This window comes from Saccopteryx leptura, chromosome 3 (assembly GCF_036850995.1).
Source record: "Saccopteryx leptura isolate mSacLep1 chromosome 3, mSacLep1_pri_phased_curated, whole genome shotgun sequence".
NCBI classification, from domain to species: domain Eukaryota; kingdom Metazoa; phylum Chordata; class Mammalia; order Chiroptera; family Emballonuridae; genus Saccopteryx; species Saccopteryx leptura.
Genome location: NC_089505.1, coordinates 305,600,060 through 305,621,828, shown reverse-complemented (window position 1 = coordinate 305,621,828; position 21,769 = coordinate 305,600,060). Strand labels below are relative to the sequence as shown.

The following is a 21,769-nucleotide window of genomic DNA, read 5'->3' as shown; positions in this document are numbered from 1 at the left end:
GCACCATGTTGCCTCTATAACATCTAGTCTTCTGACCTATGTGGCTTTGCCAGCTGGACCAGCTTCCTGCTGTCTCTTGCCTCCTGAAATGACATTTTCCTTCACAACCTGCAGCCTTTCCCTGCCACCCAGAAGATGACTTCTTGAAATATGGTTTCCTTCTCTTGTGGCATTTACAGTGCACACCACCTCACATTAGTTATTAGTGGACATATTTTCCAACTACGCTGTAACTTCCTTAAAGGCATGCTGTGCTCTAGGTCTGACTTTTGGATTCCCCCACCCCTACATGCCCCGCCAAATAGACAACACCATTGGAATATATGGAAAGTGGTCAGGCCCCAACTATTAAAAGGAGCGGACCGACTTCTGGCACAGGCATGTATGAAGTCACTTCTAGAACTCATACACACGGTTCTCCTGGATCTCCAGGGGGCTCAGGACTCACCTGTTTTGGCTGGCAAAGGAGGCCTGGTCTATAGGCAGGATGCTGTCAGGCCATGGGGCGGTCTGGTTTGGAGGAGCTTGTTGTTGGCTATACTGGGGTCCCCCCATGTTCATCTCTAATTCAGATGGCCCTAAAAAAGGTGAAGACAAAATCCAAAAAATCTTACAACTTGTAATCAGGGAAGTATCTATTTCTGCTATGCAATAAAGTGAAATATCTGGTTTTTAGAAAATGAAATGACAAAAGGAGTAATAATTAAGTGAAAATAATAAGACACTTCTTGCTCTGATACAGAAATAAGGCCAGTTGCCTACTTCAGGACTCTAGAGCAGCAGTTCTTAAACTTCTTGTACTTAGGACCCTTGATAATCTGTTAAAAAAAAATTTTTCATGTGGGTTGTAGCTTAATGATATTTATTGTATTGAAAATTATTACTGGTGAATAGAAAAAATGATTCCTAATTCATTTAAAAGTCATAATAAATCCAGTATATGTCAATGCAAATAATTTTGAATGAAAAACAAACACCTTTTACTGGCACTGTTTTACATTTTGGCAAATCACTTTATTTTCTGGATTGAAAGAGTCAGAGGCCCTGGCCAGGTAGCTCAGTTGCTTAGAGGGCCGACCCTATGCTCCAATGTTGTGGGTTCCATCCTGGTCAGGGCACATATAAGTATCAACCAATAAATTCATAAATAAGTGGAACAACAAATCAATGTTCCTATCTAAAATCAATTAAAAAAATTTATAGAAGAGAGCCAGAATCTCCTATCTGTTTCCACATTCCATGTCCCAGAGAAAGAATGAGAGTGAGGAAGGAGAAGTGTCTTAGTATTATTATGAAAGTAGTTTTGACCTGGCAGACCCCTTCTGGTGATCTTTTTTTTTTTTTTTTGTATTTTTCTGAAGCTGGAAACGGGGAGAGACAGTCAGATCAACTCCCGCATGCGCCCGACCGGGATCCACCCAGCACGCCCACCAGGGGCCGACGCTCTGCCCACCAGGGGGCAATGCTCTGCCCTTCCAGGGCGTCGCTTTGCCGTGAACAGAGCCACTCTAGCACCTGGGGCAGAGGCCAAGGAGCCATCCCCAGCGCTGGGGCCATCTTTGCTCCAATGGAGCCTCGGCTGCGGGAGGGGAAGAGAGAGACAGAGAGGAAGGAGGGGGGGGGTGGAGAAGCAAATGGGCACTTCTCCTATGTGCCCTGGCCGGGAATCGAACCCGGGTCCCCCGCACGCCAGGCTGACGCTCTACCACTGAGCCAACCAGCCAGGGCGTGGCAGACCCCTTCTGAAAGAGCGCCAGGGCCCTGCGCCACACTCATGGGAGGTGCTGATCTGCACATCTAAATGCATGGTAATTCAGTGAGCTCTTCCACTGAGGGAGCAAGGAGCAGAGAGGAGGCCAGCAGCTCAGACTTAGATGCTCTCTTTTTAGAGGTTTAAGGCTAATGGATGATGTGAGCTTTTTTTTTTTTTTTTTTCATTTTTCTGAAGCTGGAAACAGGAAGAGACAGTCAGACAGACTCCCGCATGCGCCCAACCGGAATCCACCTGGCACGCCCACCAGGGGCGACGCTCTGCCCACCAGGGGGCGATGCTCTGCCCATCCTGGGCGTCGCCATGTTGCGACCAGAGCCACTCTAGCGCCTGAGGCAGAGGCCACAGAGCCATCCCCAGCACCCGGTCCATCTTTGCTCCAATGGAGCCTTGGCTGCGGGAGGGGAAGAGAGAGACAGAGAGGAAAGCGCGGCGGAGGGGTGGAGAAGCAAATGGGCGCTTCTCCTGTGTGCCCTGGCCAGGAATCGAACCCAGGTCCTCTGCAGGCTAGGCCGACGCTCTACCGCTGAGCCAACCGGCCAGGGCTGATGTGAGCTTTTTAAGGATTTTATTATCACTGTCTGTAGACTTGTCTTCCATTACAATAAATTTCTTATGGAGTTCCTGGCTTTTTAAAAATTTTATTAATAATTGGAGAAATTCAGCCATGCAGCAAAACTCAGAGTTGTATTTCAGGCTCAAAAGCCAGAAGAAGTGCCCTTTGGCAAAGAAAGATTGAGAATACATTAATATTCCTTCTATCCTTATATTAGATATAAAGTATTTATTTATTTATTTATTTAAATTTGTAAACTGTATTGATTTAGAGAGAGAGAAAGGGGGAGAGAGGTACAGAGAGAGGGAGAGAGAGACAGAAAGAGAGAAACATCCATTTATTGTTCCATTCATTTATGCACTCACTGGTTGATTCTTGTGTGTGCCCTGACTGGGGATCGAACCTGCACCCTTGGCATTTTGGGATGATGCTCTAACCAACTGAGCTACCTGGCCAGATTATTATGATGATGTTCAAATGGAGGAAGATATAAAAAATTTCTCACACTAGCTAAATAGCTTGAGTTAGTTAGAGCATCATCCTAATGCACAAAATTTGCTGGTTCAATCCCTGGTCAGGGTATATACAGGAACAGATTGATGTTTCTGTCTCTTTCTCTCCCAAAAATCAGTAACGAAGAAAAAAAGAAAGAGAGAGAGAGAAAGAAAGAGAAAAGAAAAGAAAAACAAAAAGAAAAGAAAAAAAGAAAAGCCTGACCTGGGTGGCACAGTGGATAAAGCATTGACCTGGAACGCTGAGGTCACCAGCTCCAAACCCCAGTCAAGGCACAGACAAGAAGCTACTACTATGAGTTGATGCTCCCCCCACCCTTTCTCTGTCTCAAATCAATAAATAAAAATAAAATTTCCCAGTTTAATTTTGCATGGAATTCTGGTCATTTTCTATGCAATCCCCAAATGATATGAATTTATTTGGGAACCACTCATTAACTCAAAGTATGTTCTCTGTAGAAAGGCGATAGAAATGTCATCTCTCAGAAAAAATATGCCCAGGTGCACTGAGCAATGAAGTGCTAGGTAAGAAAACTGCTGCCAGAAGTGGAATGAGGATTCTGCAGATCTTCTCAAAACAATCCCGACACCTTTCCCTTTACGCTTTAGCTCCTACCCACGGCGCAATACCTAAGTATATCAGCCAGTACATGGCATTAACTTATCTGAATTATGCTAATGTACAAGATAAGGGGAAGGTTAATATGTCATTATTTTTAATTTTTAAAAAATAATGGCATTTATTGAGATATAATTCACATACCACATAATTTACCCATTTAAAATATATAATTCATTGGGTTTAATATATTTGCAGAGTTGCACAACTACCATGACAATCAAGATTAGAACATTCTCATTCCCGCCAAAAGAACCCAGAGAATGACCATTAGGAGTCATTGCTCATCCCCCCCTTCCAGTCCTAGGTAAACACTGATCTACTTTCTTTCTCTACAGAAGAATTTGGCTCTTCTGGACATTTCATATAAATGGAGTCTATGTACTATTCATACAATGTACTATTCATTTTAATCATGTGAACTGTATCCAAATAGAGTTCTCCTGATCCTCACCACCTCTGAGATATTCTATAGGACTAGGAAAGTCTGGTGTAAACACTGCAGGTTAGTGGCCCAGGAATCTGCACTGGAAGATCCTGAGATGATTCTGACGTTCACCCCGAGTCGGGAACCACAGCTGTAGCTTAAACGCTTCTCCAAAATATAACATTTAGCATGAGACACTCTAATTCACTCTGCCCCAAAGCTGAAATTAGGTAATTTGATGAAAATAAAACATCACAAAGATAGTTGGTTCTTATAAGTAACTGAAAAACTTTTTTTTTTTTAGTAACTGAAAAACTTTTGAGAGTCTATACAAAGTTCCAGCAAAATCACACTTATGACTGTTTGACATGGGGGGATTACCTAAACCGCAAATCAGGAGCTTATCCTGGAAGAACTTATGGAGCTGTTACTGTAAGGAAGTATACAGGGTAAAAGCCATGAGCAAGACTGCCTTACCTAGATTCATGACCTGAGACTGCAGCATCTGCCTCTGGCCAGGCTGGCTGTTGGGTCTCATGGGGAGGCTGGCGGTTGGGTTCCGAATCATACCTCCTTGGATGGGTCGGTTCATGGCACTGGTGGTAGCAGCACAGGTGGCTCTCACAGAACTCTGTGGTGCCCACTCCCCCGATGGCATGGTGGGCCGGGCAGCATTACTACCAATCATCCCTGAAGGCAAGCCAAAAACACCTGAGAGATGCAGGAACTGAAAACATATTTAGCGCACACACACCAGACGCTCTGACTGCGATAATCAGCCTGTAATACGCACTTAGCTCAACAGCTGAGGCCCTTGCGGGGACAGACGTGAGCCCTCGGATGAGAGTTGCGATTACTACAAAGTTTTTTACAACATGGACTTGCCACTCTTTATAGTTCGGAAAAGCTGTTAGTATTGTTCCCCTATGTACTTAGAAGCAGGTGCTGTGGCGTGTGGATAACCTCAACTTCCTTCCTCAGGAAGTGAATCACATTAGCTGATACACACGTCAATGCTTTACTTTCCAAAAGGAAGGTGAGGTTATAGGAACAAGGTAAAACACCAATAATCAATACTCTAATTACAAACCAAAACTGCAGACCATCCCGTGAAGCCTTCCTCATCCCTTTCAGAGTGTTACAAGTCATTAGGAGCTTCAGAACTGTTCAAGGGAGCCTAGCCTATACGGTGTGCAGAAGTCACCACCTCTTTTTACACAGTTCTTTGTAGACAAGGCCACTGAACTCCTATTACCTCAACATGCCCAGAATACCACATTTCTGATTATAGATCGAGAATGGGTTGGGAGAGATTTGTAAAAATCCATCATGCTTGAGATATTCATAGTTATTTGACCACATGTAACAGTAAGAGCACAACACTAGCAAGCAGGATCAAGAATTAGCTCTCTCTGGCCTGGCGTCTGGGATGCTGGTGACGGCCACAGATCTGCTAAAACTTGGTATTTACTGATTCTTAAGGTTCTAGAAAAGCCCCAAGTGAGGACCCTTCATTTTGAAATGTTTATAACAGATGTGTAAAAGTTCTGCTTTCAGATACATGGCATGCTTTCATTTACTTTAATCACAATAAAAAACACTAAGATGAGGTGGATATAAGAAAGGGAGAGAGACTAGGATTGTGGGTGGGTTTTCACTGGTAAAATGAGAATGCACTCTATTAGTGTAATTAAGAGTGAAGGACATCTCATTAGATTGAAAAAGTCAGAACAATATTATAATATATATTTTAAAAACCACTATAAGATTTAAATTACATATATAAAGATATCATCGGAGAATAGGTATGTTAGCTTTCCAAAAATCTATTATCTAAATAACATAGCAAGATTATAGAAAGCCTAGAAGCAGAAGACAAAAGCATCCATAATTCAGCAATATTTCTGGACTTGTAACTGGGGTGTTCTCAGTGCTTTTCTTTTTCAGTAAAGCACAGGAGACTAACTGTACAGCGACAGCCTGAACACCAGTGACCTCCAGGCTGCCCAGACTTGAGTATAGGTATGGCTCCAAATTCGTAAGATTCTCACAAGAACTCAGATCTTCTCAAATTCTGCTAATAATAAGCCACTTGAAATAAATCATTGGTCCTTTTCTCTTATAGAATTTTAAATAAACCAATATTTTATTTATTTAAATCAATACTTTATCTTAAAAATAATGTAAAATTAAAATGGCACCGTTTCTTGAGTATATAAACTTGTAAAGTAGTAGGTGCCTGGCATTTATGACAGGCACCCAATAAATATTTGTTGAATGACTAAACTATTTAAAGTTTTTATTTATTAATTCTTTTGAGAGAGAGAGGAAGATAGGAAAAGAGGGAGAGAGGAAGAGAGAGAGAGAGAGAGAGAGAGAGAGAGATTGTTGTACTTATTCATGCATTCATTGGTTGACTCTTGTATGTGCCCTGACTGGGGATGGAACCGACAACTGTGGCAAATCAGATGACACTCTAACCAACTGAGCTGCCTGGCCAGGGCATGAATAAACTATTTTCATATAAGCACAGTTTACATTTCCCATAAATTGTTTATCAACAACAGAAAGTTAAAAAAAAATCCAACTTCTCCTCTTAAATTGAACTCTTATTTTCAGTTAACTATCTAAATGGCAAACATTTACAGGGATTACACACTAAAAAAACCCCAAAAACAAAAACAAGACCCCCAACTCAAATAAATCCCCCCAAAACAAAAATTAAACACCCACTAATTTAAGTTCTTTTGATAATATCTATTCTTTTAATACCTTTGTCTTTAGTACCTCATTGTGACAAAGGAAGAAAGCTATAAACTGCGAGTTCTTTATTAGAAATGTGGCCTCCTACTGCATCTGCGACACACAGATGTGCAGGGCACAGGACGTCATGGCTGCAGCAACCAGGCTGCTGCAGTATCTCCAGCCTGAATCGGATGAAGGTCTGGGAATATGGCAGCTGCTATGACAGTGACTACCATTCAGGAATGTGCTCGGGCAACCTGGCAGACACCTCAAGTTAAACTGCAGCTCAAGGCCAAACCAGACCATAGGCAGCTTCAAAACGAAGCCCTAGGCCAGTTACTATCAGGTCAGGCAGGTTACTGTTTAAGTTTTTAATTTTTAATTAACATTTTTCTGAATGAGAACTGTATCATTTACAAGTGTGAAAGGTTGGCTGAATTTTAAAATTTCATTCTGAAATCCTCCGAACAAATCACCAATTATTAGGAAGTTTTCGGGTTATCAGCAGATTATTACAAGAAGATGGCAATTGCCAATTATTTCACACACAACACCGCCATGACTCAAACAGTGGCTGCAAGAGAAGTAAAATAAGCCTATGCTATAGAATTAGCAACCTCGTGAAGGTAACCACCCCAGAACAGAACGGTCAGCTTCCTGGAATGCTCCCCGATGCTTCATACACCACTCCCGTAGTGAAAATCTGTAGGTTTTTCTTACGTTCACATGTTAGATTCTAACATGATGCAGTTAAGTAACCCAGTAAAGTAACAGTGCATTTGAGCCCTTACCTGTGCTACTGTTCCCTAAATTTCCTTGGTTTCCTATCATCCCTTGGTTACCCATCATTCCTGGCTGAGGTATCACTGAGTAGGGACTACTGTTTCTGATTGGTGGGAAGGGTCCAGCACCAGTTGGGCTTTGCAATGGGATGTCAAGTGGTAAATTCTGGTTTGGCAATAACCTGCCCAGTTGCCCTGGTCGTGGGTTATTAAAAGCTAAGGAGAGAACAAATGAAAATTGAAGGTTAATATTAAATAACAGAAAAAAATTGCAACAGAAGTAGTGTTTAGGGAAAATGTCCTCTGTAAAGTAACAAAGATATGCATATCAGGGACCAACTGCCTACATAAAAGACAAATTCTGACAAAAAACACACGTCAAAATCTCATAATCTAATTGACAGGCAACTAATTTAATTATTTACCTCCATCCAAAAAGAGAGAGAGAGAAAAAAAAAGAGAGCACGTCTATCACTTACCATATATTTTTCTCCCCAATACTAATTTTAATATTCAATTGTATTTTCTTGTGTGACAGAGACAGAGAGAAGGACAGACAGGTACAGACAGACAGGAAGGGAGAGAGATGAGAAACATCAATTTGTTGTGGCACCTTTGTTGTTCACTGATTGCTTTCTCATATGTGCCTTGACCAGGGGGCTACAGCAGAGCAAGTGACCCCTTGCTCAAGCCGGATGAGCCCATGCTCAAGCCGGCAACCTCGGGGTTTTGAACCTGGGTCCTCTGCGTCCCAGTCCGATGCTCTATCCACTGCGCCACCACCTGGTCAGGCTAATATTCATTTGTATTTGCTAAGTAAACCACTAATATGTTTTTTTTCATGTTATATTATTCAAAAATAAAAGTACTGCTTTGTCACAGCTATGAGGCTATAAGCATCCCCTGCTCACAGCACCAAACCCGAAACAGGCGTTTGGAGATTAGACTATCATGTCTTCACTGGAGTTGCCCAGGAATAGCATTAGTGTAAAAGTGTCGAATTTCATTGGAAGTGAAAATCTTCAAGTGTGAACTCTGCTACCTGAAGCAATTATTAACACTTAGGGCCCTAATCTTTAATCTTCTAAATACAGCTTTTTAGAACAGGTATATTTAGATTTGAAATGATCCTTAGGATTAGTTCCCAAGAATTTATTATGTAATAAGCACTACACCAGTGCAGAGTACTATCACACAGACAACTAGTAATCTGATTACTAAGATATTATAAATTACAATTTGTAGTGCTTACTTATTATTTAATACCAAGTACTTTAGTTTTCCTTGAAATATATAAATATAGTATGAAATAGAACATTTAAAAGAAAAGGTTCTTAATACCAAAAAAAATATTTATTAGAATTAGGGCTTAGAATAGAAATTACATACATGCTTACTTGTGATTTCCTAAGGTTTAGTTATGCGGTTAAACTGAAAAAAAAATCTGAACACCATTAGCAGAGATGAAGGGGAAACCATGAGTTTACACGCAGTTTGTCTTTCTTTACTACCTCTGGTTAATGAGCATAAACTTTCTAGTATGTTTCTTACTTACTTCTGTACTCTGACTTTGTGATCTCCCATGGTCCATTAGTAACCCTCCATTCCCCAAGAAATAGGCAGGTTTGAGAGAGAACAGCAAACATTCTACTTCATTTTACGTTTTTTGGAATGATCAGAATTCACTCGAGAAAAGATCTAGTAAATAAAGTTATCTGGTGATTTGGTTGATAGTTGCCATTTCTGGTTTGAGAACCAATACTAAACTGTGTGCCAAACTGTATTGGAAGAGGAAAAAAATCATTCTGTTCACCAATGTAACTCTAAGGAGACTATCTATTTTTCTATAAAGTATGTTCCAGGACCAGGCAAAATATTTTCTTCCATCCAAACTATTGGGCACTTATTAAAGTTGTAAACTAAGTGTTCATAGTGAAGGAAGATCTCATCTTAAACTTACCTAAATAAAATTTAAAATAAATAAAACAAATGATACAACTGTAGTTTATAAGGTCTTCAAGGTTTACATCAAACTAACTAAACTTTAAATGCACTTAGAAAACATACCATGTAAAATTGCTATTTATATGAGGATCCTAAGAGATGGGAAAAGATGTTTTCATGTGTAACCCTTTCATATATGTATAATGATTAAATATTTTGAGAATTTTGAATAGAATATTATTACTAAAAAGCATAATTTTCTACTTTTCTATATTTTAGGCACTCACTTATATATTAAAATACATCAAGTCTATTTTAAACTCCATTCCTGAAGAAAGTAACTGAAATGCAGGGAAATATATGACAATTTTCTAAAGAACTTAATCTATATAGATCAGCCAGCCTTGCTCCACATTAAATTAACCAGAAGAGAAGCTGAGAAGCTATGTTCCCGAGAATCCACTTTTAGCACTGTTTAAGGACCAGGACAGTAGATGGTGCTCTCTGACCATAAAAACCTTAGGTGACTAAGCCGTTTGCATCAGATTTGAATAGTCCCCCATTTCTGACGGTGATTATATGGCATAGCTATCAATATCTCATACTTACTGCTCTGTGAAATTCGCAATGCTGTTTTCTGGGCTCCAACAGGTGTAACCGGGCTATTCTCAGCTGTGAGTTGCATGAGGTCATTGATGATGGCTTGCTTGTCAACTGATCCAGCAGGGGCGCCAGGCCTCGTGTCTGGGAAAAGCTGTGGTAATTGACTATTCTGCAAATCATCCAAAATCTCCTCCAAGTTGTCCAGCTCACTGCCAGGCTGCAGTTAACAACAGAAGAGTTTATCCAGCCCCACTCCATGAGTGGGCACCACAGGCCCACGCAATTACAGACCTAACTGGTCTAAGGCACCACAGCCAAACAAACGATGCCATACACAACCACCTCAGGCCCAACAGTTAATGGACCATCTTTTTAAAAATTAAATTGACAAAGACCACGTAACTTTATTTCTTGGTTCCCAATTTCCTCATCTGTAAAAAGAGATACCACTGAATTAGAAAGAAAGCTTTCTTCCATTATTGTGATTTATTGCAAATTTATAAATTCCCTTATTTTATGCCAATAATTTAATTAATGATGAGTATGTTTATTTTAATTAATCAATGACTTACAGTCCAGATCTAGGTTTTGTGGTTAATTTCCCTAGGAAATGACAATAGCAAATGCTAGTAGATAATGTGATCCTAGTTTATATTACCTCAGTCTTCAGTAAATGGTGAGTCACTTTTAGGACTTTTTATTTTATTTTTTATTTATTTATTTTTTTCCCATTTTTCCGAAGCTGGAAACGGGGAGGTAGTCAGACAGACTCCCGCATGCGCCCGACCGGGATCCACCCGGCATGCCCACCAGGGGGCGATGCTTTGCCCCTCTTGGGCATCGCTCTGTTGTGTCCAGAGCCATTCTAGCGCCTGAGGCAGAGGCCACAGAGCCATCCCCAGCGCCCAGGCCATCTTTGCTCCAATGGAGCCTCGCTGTGGGAGGGGAAGAGAGAGACAGAGAGGAAGGAGAGGGGGAGGGGTGGAGAAACAAATGGGCACCTCTCCTGTGTGCCCTGGCCGGGAATCGAACCTGGGACTCCTGCACGCCAGGCCGACGCTCTACCGCTGAGCCAACTGGCCAGGGCTAGGACTTTTTATTTTTAAAGAGCAGGGAGTGAAACGCAAAACCAGCTTGTGGCAACCATGAACAGCTTGGCGTTGCCTTTTCTTTTCTTTTTAATTTTTTTAAAATTGTTTATTCATTTTAGAGAGGAGAGAGAGACAGAGGAGAGAGAGACAGAGAAAGAAGGTGGGGAGGAGCTGGAAGCATCAACTCCCATATGTGCCTTGACCAGGCAAGCCCAGGGTTTCGAATCGGTGACCTCAGCATTTCCAGGTCGACGCTTTATCCACTGCGCCTCCACAGGTCAGGCGGCGTTGCCTTTTCAACCTGACTGGTACATTTTCCTGCTTATACTTCCAGTTTCGAATAACTCTGGCTTTCTCTGTAACACATCAGCTTAGATGACAAAAATGTAGGGAAGCAGAATGAAAACAGGCTGCCCCCAGACACAGCACCTATCAACCTGACTTCACAGAAGCCCTTAAAATGTTTTTTTAAAGGGCTTCCCCTTTATGAAAATAACTTCATTTCAATTACCAACATAAAAATAATAAGGTAAATATCACCACCAGGTTCTACCTAGTATGTACTTTTCTTCCAGAAAGCCCAGCTGATTTTCATATTCTTTTAAGAAGAGTCTACCTAATGTACCAAGTACTGAAAATCAGGCAGTGCCAACCACACAAGAAAATGGCTAAACACTAGGATTACTTTCTAGCGAAGAAAGTAATAAGAATGATTTTCTTGATGTGTAGGTAGAAAAATACAAGTTAGGCAATTTCTTCAAAGTCACTGAATGGACTTCGAATCCTGACCACAACTAACCCTTTCGTCTACACTGGCAACTCAGAAGAAATTGTTTATATCCGATATGAGGTACAGTTAAGCAAAAGGGTTTACAGTTTTATTCTATATATACATTCCCATTCCCCAGGTAGAGGTTGGATTTGCTAAGGTTTTTCCAATTTATGGCAAATATAATAGGGATCCATTTTCCAGGGAATTCCTAATGGATTGTTAGAACAATTACAAGGGCATTTTCTAGTTAGTTTAGCCACTCATTTCAAACAAAAGACAGAAGCATCAAATATGAGAGATACATCTCAGGTGAGGGTTAGGTCCCAAAGTTAGCATCCTATGGTACAGATAGACAGACAAGATGATCTTTGAAACTCCTTGGGAAGGTACCTCATCTGATATCCTATCCAAGGGCAACAGAGCCAGTTTTTCTTCCAGAGCACATTTCTGCCTCTTTGAGTCCCGAATGACGCAGGTTATGTAGGGGCAATGCTACACTTAAAAGCCTGTTCCACTGGCACAAGGGAACCAAAACCCAGTAAGATCTGTTCCCCACCTCATGACCACTCCGATTACTGCTGGTGCATATACTCCGCAGGTTGAATGGTGGGCAAAACTGCTTGCACTACTTAAACAACCAGTTAACAGTGACCTCTTCTTTTCTGACTATGTGCAGAGATTTTGTGTAAGTTAAATGTAAATGTAAAGTGACTCCATTGCAAATCCATTTTTATCATGTTATGCTAAATACATAAAACATTAAAGATCAGTATAAACATTTATTGCTCTCCAAGGACTGCCTGGAACACAAGAATGGCTACTCAGTCAACCTGATGAATTCTTTTAATTATATTAATCTGTACTCGAAACAATTTTCCCAGGATCAACTAAATTTCTCATAGAAACTCCTATAAATTCTAAAAATAATTCATAAAAATGTGATATTCTTCTGGTTGTGTCATGAAAAAGCTATAGAGATTAGAAAGGATTCTAATAAACCATGAAGTATGTGGCTGTCCTTGGAAACCGAGATTCCTCATACAATGCTGGTTTGTGTACGGTATTTTAGAAAGTGGCCCTTGAAGCTCATTGTGTGTGTGGGGAAGGAAGTGGCTGTTGTAAGTGATAAGTTGCTTCTAGAGAAAGCTTTGCAGATTGCATTGGATGAGAAGCATCCAGAATAAATAGGTTCATATAAACCAGGGGTAGTCAACCTTTTTCTACCTACTGCCCACACTTTTGTATCTCTGTTAGTAGTAAAATTTTCTAACCACCCACCAGTTCCACAGTAATGGTGATTTATAAAGTAGGGAAGTAACTTTACTTTATAAAATTTATAAAGCAGAGTTACATACAGCAAGTTAAAGCATATAATGATAATTACTTACCAAGTACTTTATATGTCAGATTTTCGCTGTTTGGCAGAATAAATCTTTATAAAACAACTTACTATAGTTAAATCTATCTTTTTATTTATATATACTTTGGTTGCTCCGCTACTGCCTACCACGAAAGTTGGAACGCCCACTAGTGGGCGGTAGGGACCAGGTTGACTGCCTCTGATATAAACAATCATAAAAAATAAATCATTTTCCTCAAATGATGCACTGATATTATATTTGTCCTCCACCCCAGATGTGTTTAAAAGAAAGTTTTTATACTACCCACTAACAACAGTCTGGGTCTAGACTCCTGCCTTTCATTTGTACCTTTACTGTTTTCATGCAAATAAATTACATTTCAAGCCTTCTTAAACAGAAAAATTAATGCCAGAATTTCAAAGAGCTCTAATGACAGGATCCATTCTGCTCTTCTGTTGAATATAATGAGTTTAAGTAAGTTTAATGTTTTATATAAATATAAAACTAATTTTACACACACACAATGTTAAAATATATTTGGTGTTTTAAATTAGTTTATTTTTTATTTCAAATAATTAGAAATTTAAAAATCCATCATTTTCCTTGGTTGGTTTTTATTCTTAAAAAGCATATATGAAAACTTATTTTTAAATTTTAATCATTTCCATTTTAAAAGTTGGCCAAATTCAACTGCATATCGATCTAGATCTGACTTTTTGGTGTTAGATTCAAAAGCTATCAGTTGTTCACAGACCCATAATTATGGACACTATTTAATGAATTCATTCTGTGTACCATCAGAAAGATGCACTATGAAATTTTCCTCACTCGAGATAATAATATTGCTTTACTTGTGTTTATTCTTATCAATTTTTGGTGTACACATTTAACATTAATCTATTTGTCTTAATTCCACTTTTAAATGTTTCTCTTCAAAAAGATAAAGTTCAGAATGTCTTTGGTTGTTTAGTAATAAAATTAGACAAATATGGCATTTTCTTCTGTAGTCATGTCAGCTCTGGAAGGGATGGATTGGATCACATTAAATTTCTGATCAAGCATTTCCTCCCCTAAATTTTTGTAAGCTTTAATTCTCATCTGAAGTTCTTCTAGTCAGTCCCTCTCCATTTTGTTGGGCATGATTTCTTCACAAAACAAAACTTCCTTTAAAATGCTTTGCCAAGATACTTCAAAGTTTTGCTTAGGCATTTATTTGAATGCTCAAATTAGCCACATCAATTGAAATAGTTAGTTTAAACTATTTCAGGCAGAAAATGAGTCAGAAAGATTTTTAAACAAGTTCTACAAAATGAAAATTGAACTCGATTTCTTTAATTTTTCATTTTTCTAGTTTTCTGCATTTTCATGTGTCAAATTACTTATTCTCTGAAGCAACTATAAACAGCACATGCATTTTAATAACATAGTCTAATAAATTACTAAACATCTTTTCAAAAATTTAAATAAAGAGTATAATTTTACCATATTTGCCTAACATAAAATTACTAAAACATGGTAAGACAACTTACCACATTTAGAGGGAAATACTACCAGTGTAAGTATGATACGGGTTGCTACTCCAATGGAACCAAATAACAAGAAGAAATTCATTTTTAGACTATTCTAAACTCACCCTACACAGCCCAGTAGCATTGGTAAGAACATAAGTTCCATTTGGTTCAGTATCAACAGGTTCTATAGTATAAATAAGTATATAACTTAAAAGTTGGTAAATACTGGAAATTTTGTGTCATTATTTCCTGTTGGTTATGAAATGCCGTAGCAACTAATGTTTACATACTTTATCCAGTAAAGAATGCTATTTTAGGTATAATAACACCATCGGAATACTTCCTGTCCTTAAAAGTTAGTGATAGGTTCAACACACACTCAATTAATGGCTCTTTTCTGAGTCAGAATAACAAGACAGTTAACTGTGTACTTCAGGCTTATTAGCAGTTTATCTCACTAAATAAAAAAACTTGTATTCCCTTGAAATCAAAGAACAGTCTTCAATAAATGTGTGCAGCAGTTAGTAAGGAAATACTACGCGGAATTAGTGAAGGAGCAGGAGGAGAAGCAATCACTGTTTTTTCTCCCTTAAGTCATTTTAACTTTGATCTAAATTTAAGTAATGCATACTTCCTGTGGTAACTTTTCAAGTTGCAATGTTTTTGATGTTAAAAGCACTCTGAAGCAGTATTTTTTCGTGGAGTTTTAAGTGGGAGGGGATGGAGGGTAAGACACAGACTAGATTTCATTAAGAAAAAAATACTGTGTATGTGTGTGTGTTCGTTGTGTTCTGGTCTACTGACTACTAATATATTGTGCTGATGACACTCTGGGCTACAGGATCCTAGGTGGGGCGATGTTGATTAGGAAAATGTTTCTCCTAAACAACAATTAGAAACTGCAAGAAGTTTTTAAAAAACTTCTTGTCAATTTTTTGTCTGAAGTTAGTGTATTCATATATCTAGATATACAAATGCCAAACAGTGTCCCTCTTCCCAGGCCCTCTAAGTCCCTCAGGGCCTCAGGCCAGGGACAGAAACAAACTGCATTTCTGAGGGGCACCCGCTTAGCCACGGTGGATCTCATGAGTCTCCACTTGCCCTCTATCTAGTATATGTCAAGAGACGTGAGTGACAGGGTCTAAGCCTGCCACCCCGAGTTGCTACTAGCTCTGTATATTCTAATCTAGTAAATCAAAAGATGAAAACATTCAGTTGCCAATACGGTTTTATGGTACGCTTTAGCCAAGAAACTGCTATTTTTTTTATTTTAATTTTTCTGAAGTGAAAAGTGGGGGCGGCAGACAGACTCCTGCATGCGCCCAACCAGGATCCACCCGGCATGCCCACCAGGGGGTGATGTTCTCTGCCCATCTGGGGCGTTGCTCTATTGCAACTGGAGCCATTCTAGCACCTGAGGCAGAGGCCATGGGGCCACGGAGCCATCCTCAGTGCCTGGGACAACTTTGCTCCAATGGAGCCTTGGCTGAGGGAGGGGAAGAGAGAGACAGAGAGGAAGGAGAGGGGGAGGGGTGGAGAAGCAGAGGGGCGCTTCTCCTGCGTGCCCTGGCCGAGAATCAAACCCGGGACTTCCACACTCTGGGCCGACGCTCTATCACTGAGCCAACCGGCCAGGGGTCAAGATACTGCTATTAACTTCCTGCTTAGTCTTTGGTTTCCTCATCTATGATTTTACAGCATTACAAAAAAGTCGTTTTATAGAATTCTGCATAAACACCTAAGTTTAGGGATTAATTACCAAAGATGTTTTATATAATTAGGCTGTTTCTCTTGTGAAGGACAGAAAATCACACCTGCCTGATAGGAATGATAGCAGCTGTCAGACATCAAAGTGAAAGGAAGAAAGGAAGCCAAGTGCTCAGGAGCTCGGGCAGAGCCCCGCTACAGGCACGCGTGGTCTCGGTTTTCTCAACTACGGCCTCGACCCCAGGCCCTCGTGGTCAGCCCAGCTGACTCAGCAGAGTTCAAGGCTACACACAGAGCGTGGGGTGCTGCTCTCTCCTGTCCCCATCCACACCTAGTCCTGGAAGACAGTGCCACATATACTGTCCATTTACAAAGTGAGAATCCAGGACAAATTAGTGAACCCTTTTACGTAGAAAGGCCCACTCAGCTCCTTCTCTTCTTAGCCAGCCGTGTCTGAGACGGCTGGAAGGACAGGGTAGAGCTTCGGGCTGCAGGTAGAGGAGGAGAAGGGGAGGTCTTGGATCACCAACCAAGCCGGCCACAGACTCCCCGGGGAACACCTCATGCCAAGCCATTGTGTCAGTAATAACTCATTTTTATTTTTAAATAAAAAAACCCTCCCATTAAATGGTTTACATTTTCCTTGTGATGTCATCATTTCCTGATAGTATTAATTACCAAGAATCATTCTGAATATCACTTTAGCTGCCCTGGAGTTTTCCAGGGAATTAAATCTTCAGATAAGAACAAAGAGAACCGATTATCTTAGGTTTGTATTTACATATGATGGCTCAGATATTCTAACACCAAGTCAAACTTTACCTTTCTTACTATGCATCTCCCCTTACATGCTTTTTATACCAACAGTCTAAGGAATTTCTTTAGTGTGAATCAGAAGTTTTGGTTGAGAACAGAGTTAATGATCTTCATTAGGTTTGAAAAACCAGCCAAACTCTGATCTTAAAAAAAAGAAAGGTAAATAAATTAATTTAATTCGGTCTGTCTTGAGCAGGCCCAGTTTTGAGGAAGTGATTATCTCCATTTGGGGATCTTCTACTAGCAGGGGTCCAACTGCAGCTGGCCTGCCGGCCACACCCTGCCACCCCCCCCCCCCCCCCCCCCCCCCCGGTTCCTGCACGGCTCATGCACTAAGAATGGATTTCAATGGACACTCATGGAAAAGAAGAGTATTTCTTGACATACTAAAGTTGTCTAAAACTCAAACATCAGTGCCTGGAACACAGCCCACCGCACAGCCCACCGTTTGTCTTCATGTCCATGGCTGTGTCCATTCCGTGATGTGGAACTGAACAGTTGAGGCACAGACTGCAAGGCCTACATTAGTGACCATTTGGCCCTTTACAATTTACCCTGCCCTATGACAAACTCACTCTTTTCTAGAGTATCTGGAACATGCAGCTTCAGTGAGAATAAACTATTTCAATCAAGTAAGAACAACAAAAGAGACTTGTTTTGTCTAACCACCTGAGGCCTCCCAATGCCCCTGTGGAGAAAATCCTTGCTAGACATAGGTTAGTAGACTTGGGAGAACACATTACAGAACTTACCTGGTCACTCGGCTCAAAGCTCATCTCCTTCTCGGTTTTCATAGCTATTAGCTTTGTGTTACTGGCAGGGTCTGTCTTACTGTCCAGCCGCTCAAGTTTGGGGGTTATTTCTGGTAAACCAATATCTTTAGTATCATCTTTATCTAGCAAATAGCGAAGTAGTGCATTCTCTTTCTTCTTGGGGCTCACTGGCTCTTGTTTAACAGTCACTTCTGAACCGGGAGCTGTGCTGTTGGCCTCCTGGCTCAGCTCTTTGCCTGTGGCTTCTGCTGTTAACTTAGCCAAGTCCACAGGAGAACTGCTGTCCTGCAGGAGTCTGTGCAAAATCTTATGCTTCTCCTTGAGCGAGGTCCCATGTGTCGACCCAGAACCGGGCAAGCTACCCGCGGAGTCCTTGCTTGTGTCCAACAAAGAGCTGGATAGGGGTGAAGGCTCCATCTGGTCAGACTTGGTGGTCAGCAGCTGCAGGAGCTTGGTCTGCCCCTTGCTGTCGTGCAGTCTGTTCTGCCCGTCGGGCCGCTCACTGCTCACACCCTGGGGCATGCTGGAATCATTTGCCTCCTTTTGCTCTCCAGGGTGGCAGCTGCTCTCTGCTGGTCCAGTTGTGCCTTCAGACGGCTCCCCATACAGTCCAAAACAGTCTTTGGAGTCTAAGCTTCCCATCTTGCTGAGTGGGGGAGGATTCATATTAACTGGGGAGTTTTGCAAATTGCCCATTTTTAGGTCCGGTGAAGCCAACGATGACCCTAAGGAGACCCCGTGCCCCTCGCTGAGGGCCTGAAGTGCGTTGAGGGAACTGTTGGTGTAGCTATGGCTATTTCCTGTGCTGCTGCAAACTCCCACAGGGGAATGCAAGCTTCCTGCAGGGGAAAACTGACTAGGTGGGATTCGGGGGCTTCCAGCCACCCCAGGGCTCATGCGATGTCTTGGTGAAAGCATGGAGTTGGGCTGGCCTGGATTCATGCCGGGGCTGCTCTGTGAGGGACTGTTCATCTTGAGTGCATAGTTACTACCCTGAGGAGTGGTTGCTTGCATGCCTGACACATGGTTCAGTCCCCCAGAACCACCAAACCTGCCCATGGGCATGCTCATTTGCTCCTTTGGGCCGTTTATGGGAAAATTTATATTGCTACCAAGGGTCACGTCCTGACCTGGGTTCGCACTGCACATGGCCTGATGGGCGGGGCTGCTAGAGCTAATTGGATTCAATGGCTTCCCCATCGCCTGTCCAGTCAGATCCGGATTCATTAAACACACATTCTGCTCTCTGTATAATGAGGAAAAAAATAAGATAAAAGGCAAACACTTAGCAAGTTGTTATTAATTAAAAAAAACCATGAAATGGCCTTTTTTTCTTTAAAAGAACAGGCTTCACTTAAAGGAAAGATAATACTTTGATGAAACAATCTGCAATCATGGGCAAGACTAAACATGTTTCGTTTAGGACCAAGAGGGATGTTTTTCAGTGAACTCATTAAGATGTCTGTGGTTTTACAGAGGGAGTGTGTTTAAATTCGACTATAGCCATACTGAAATTGTAGTTATTAGACAAGACATTAGAGGGGTTCTAATTAACTATATATCTTCCTCATTAAATGGTATATTATCATGAATAACTGAGAGTTTGAACCATCCAAAAGAAATGACCTAAGCAATACAGCTGTCTTCAATTATTTACCAGAGATCACAATTCCTAACAACAGACACACCTGTAAGCCCGGAGAGCTCTGATGTGTACAACTTGGCTCAAGATGAACAGCAAACTTAGGGGGAAAAAACTTGCCCTAACGATTAGAAATGCTAAAAGTTCCAGAGCCAATAAAGCTACCAAAACTGTTAAGGATTAGATTACTTTAACGGATCCCCACACCCAGGTTCCCTGCAAGGCAAAGCAAGAGCCTCCGACATAGACATCATGGGACGGAATTTGGGAGTGACCTCACTTTGTAATCTGATGGCCCAGCTCCTAGATAACACCAATCCACTCCCTTAATAATGACTAAACGCAGGTTTTCTGAGCGAGATGATTTTCCAAACCCTATGAGCTTTAATTTACAACCTTGACAGTCACTCGTGAGTTACCAAATGTGTTCACAAACCCAAAAGAAACAGGTTTCACCAACTATCAAACATCAGCTTTCAATTAGGGGTCAGATCTGATATCTGTAATCACTTTCAAATTGTTGCAGTTTTATGTCAGATTTATTAACAGTTGGCAAACAGTGCTGCCTGATTTTTTAAATTCCAAAATAAGAAAGTAAATAATTGAGAAAGTTAACAGAAGGGGACTCTTTACCCAGAGCAACTTTCTATATCTCCTGATAGTACTTCATAAAGTTTTATACAGCACGTACATAAATATTTACATAACTTGATATGCAATCCCTTCCCTAAATTTATGTTCTAAAACAATATGGTTCATGACATTTATTTTTAAAATCAATATTTAGTTCTCTTTCCTTTCATTTCTTTTGTAAATATTTATTACCCTTAAAAGAGAAGTCTAACAGCCTCGGAAGGCTCCCGCAGACGTGCTGCCTTTGTGCCACCTCCTCTGACCTGGGAAGGGAAGGTGGTTTCTTAAGAGGCTTACCTGTGGAGCATGTGTAAAGATATGACAAGCTGAGGCTCATTAGTAGTCTGAGAACGGATGAGTTTGCTTTTCGTTTGCGCAGCAACAAGAGTGCCGTCGGACAAGGAGAAACGGTAGATCTGACTGAAAGCCAACCCTTGTCTCAGCACTGCCCGTGAGCGAGGAAACAGAATGCACGGTTAGGAAGATCATCAGGGTGGGGCCTGGGCAACACATCATACCAGTAATAAACTTTGCTATGTCTAATATTTTCTGACCAGCAGTTAAGAGTTGTAAGTAATATTTCATGATATTAAAACATTACACATATTTAAAAAGCACATTTTTACTTAGAATACCAATAAATTCAATATATATATATATTTTTAAATGAAGTTTAGATCCTCAAACTATGTTCTTCTTAAAATCTTCACAAAATGGCAAAACAAAGCATAAACAATTTATTAGCTCAAAACAAGGTTTATAATGATTTGTTTAAAATGTTAGAAAACAATGCATAAACACAATACCTCTAAAGTACAAAATCTGCCTTTCATTTCCCTTTAAACTAATACAAACATTACAGTAAGACTTATGACAGTAAATATAATCTCTGAATATTCATCTCAGCTACGTACTGTTCAATCCATCATCTCACACTACTATTCTCCAGTTCTACTTCTCTGTATGTAAGAAGCATTATTTCTGTGGTTAAAACAAGAAGTAAAAGATAAACAATCAGAAAAATCTTTTCAGAGAAAAGAAGGCCAAATAGGAAACTCAAACAACAAAAGAACAAATCTTAGTGACATCGAATTGGTTTAACGTCTTGATAAAGAATCAGGTGTTTCGCCTGACCAGGCGGTGGCGCAGTGGATAGAGCGTCGGACTGGGATGCGGAAGACCCAGGTTCGAGACCCCAAGGTTGCCAGCTTGAGCGCGGGCTCATCTGGTTTGAGCAAAAGCCCACCAGCTTGAACCCAAGGTCGCTGGCTCCAGCAAGGGGTTACTCGGTCTGCCGAAGGCCCGTGGTCAAGGCACATATGAGAAAGCAATCAATGAACAACTAAGGTGTTGCAGCGCGCAATGAAAAACTAATGATTGATGCTTCTCATCTCTCTCCATTCCTGTCTGTCTGTCCCTGTCTATCCCTCTCTGACTCACTGTCTCCGTAAAAAAAAAAAAATTTTTAAAAAATTACTTTAAGAATCAGGTGTTTCAATTTTCA

At 40.7% G+C, this 21,769-nt stretch overlaps 1 protein-coding gene across 3 annotated transcripts in view; it reads right to left on the bottom strand.

Annotated features, from left to right (window-relative positions):
• NCOA2 (nuclear receptor coactivator 2) overlaps positions 1-21,769 on the bottom strand; it is a 315,737-nt gene that overhangs the window by 25,437 nt on the left and 268,531 nt on the right. For 2 of the 3 annotated variants that reach the window (XM_066378913.1, XM_066378914.1), the window contains exons 10-15: positions 20,563-20,710; positions 17,970-19,236; positions 9,966-10,176; positions 7,422-7,628; positions 4,363-4,575; positions 449-578 (exon numbers count right to left, since the gene is read on the bottom strand). In XM_066378913.1, the coding sequence (XP_066235010.1) occupies positions 449-578; positions 4,363-4,575; positions 7,422-7,628; positions 9,966-10,176; positions 17,970-19,236; positions 20,563-20,710 (2,176 nt within the window). The remainder of the gene's footprint in view (positions 1-448; positions 579-4,362; positions 4,576-7,421; positions 7,629-9,965; positions 10,177-17,969; positions 19,237-20,562; positions 20,711-21,769) is intronic. The other variant, XM_066378915.1, reaches the window with a different exon arrangement.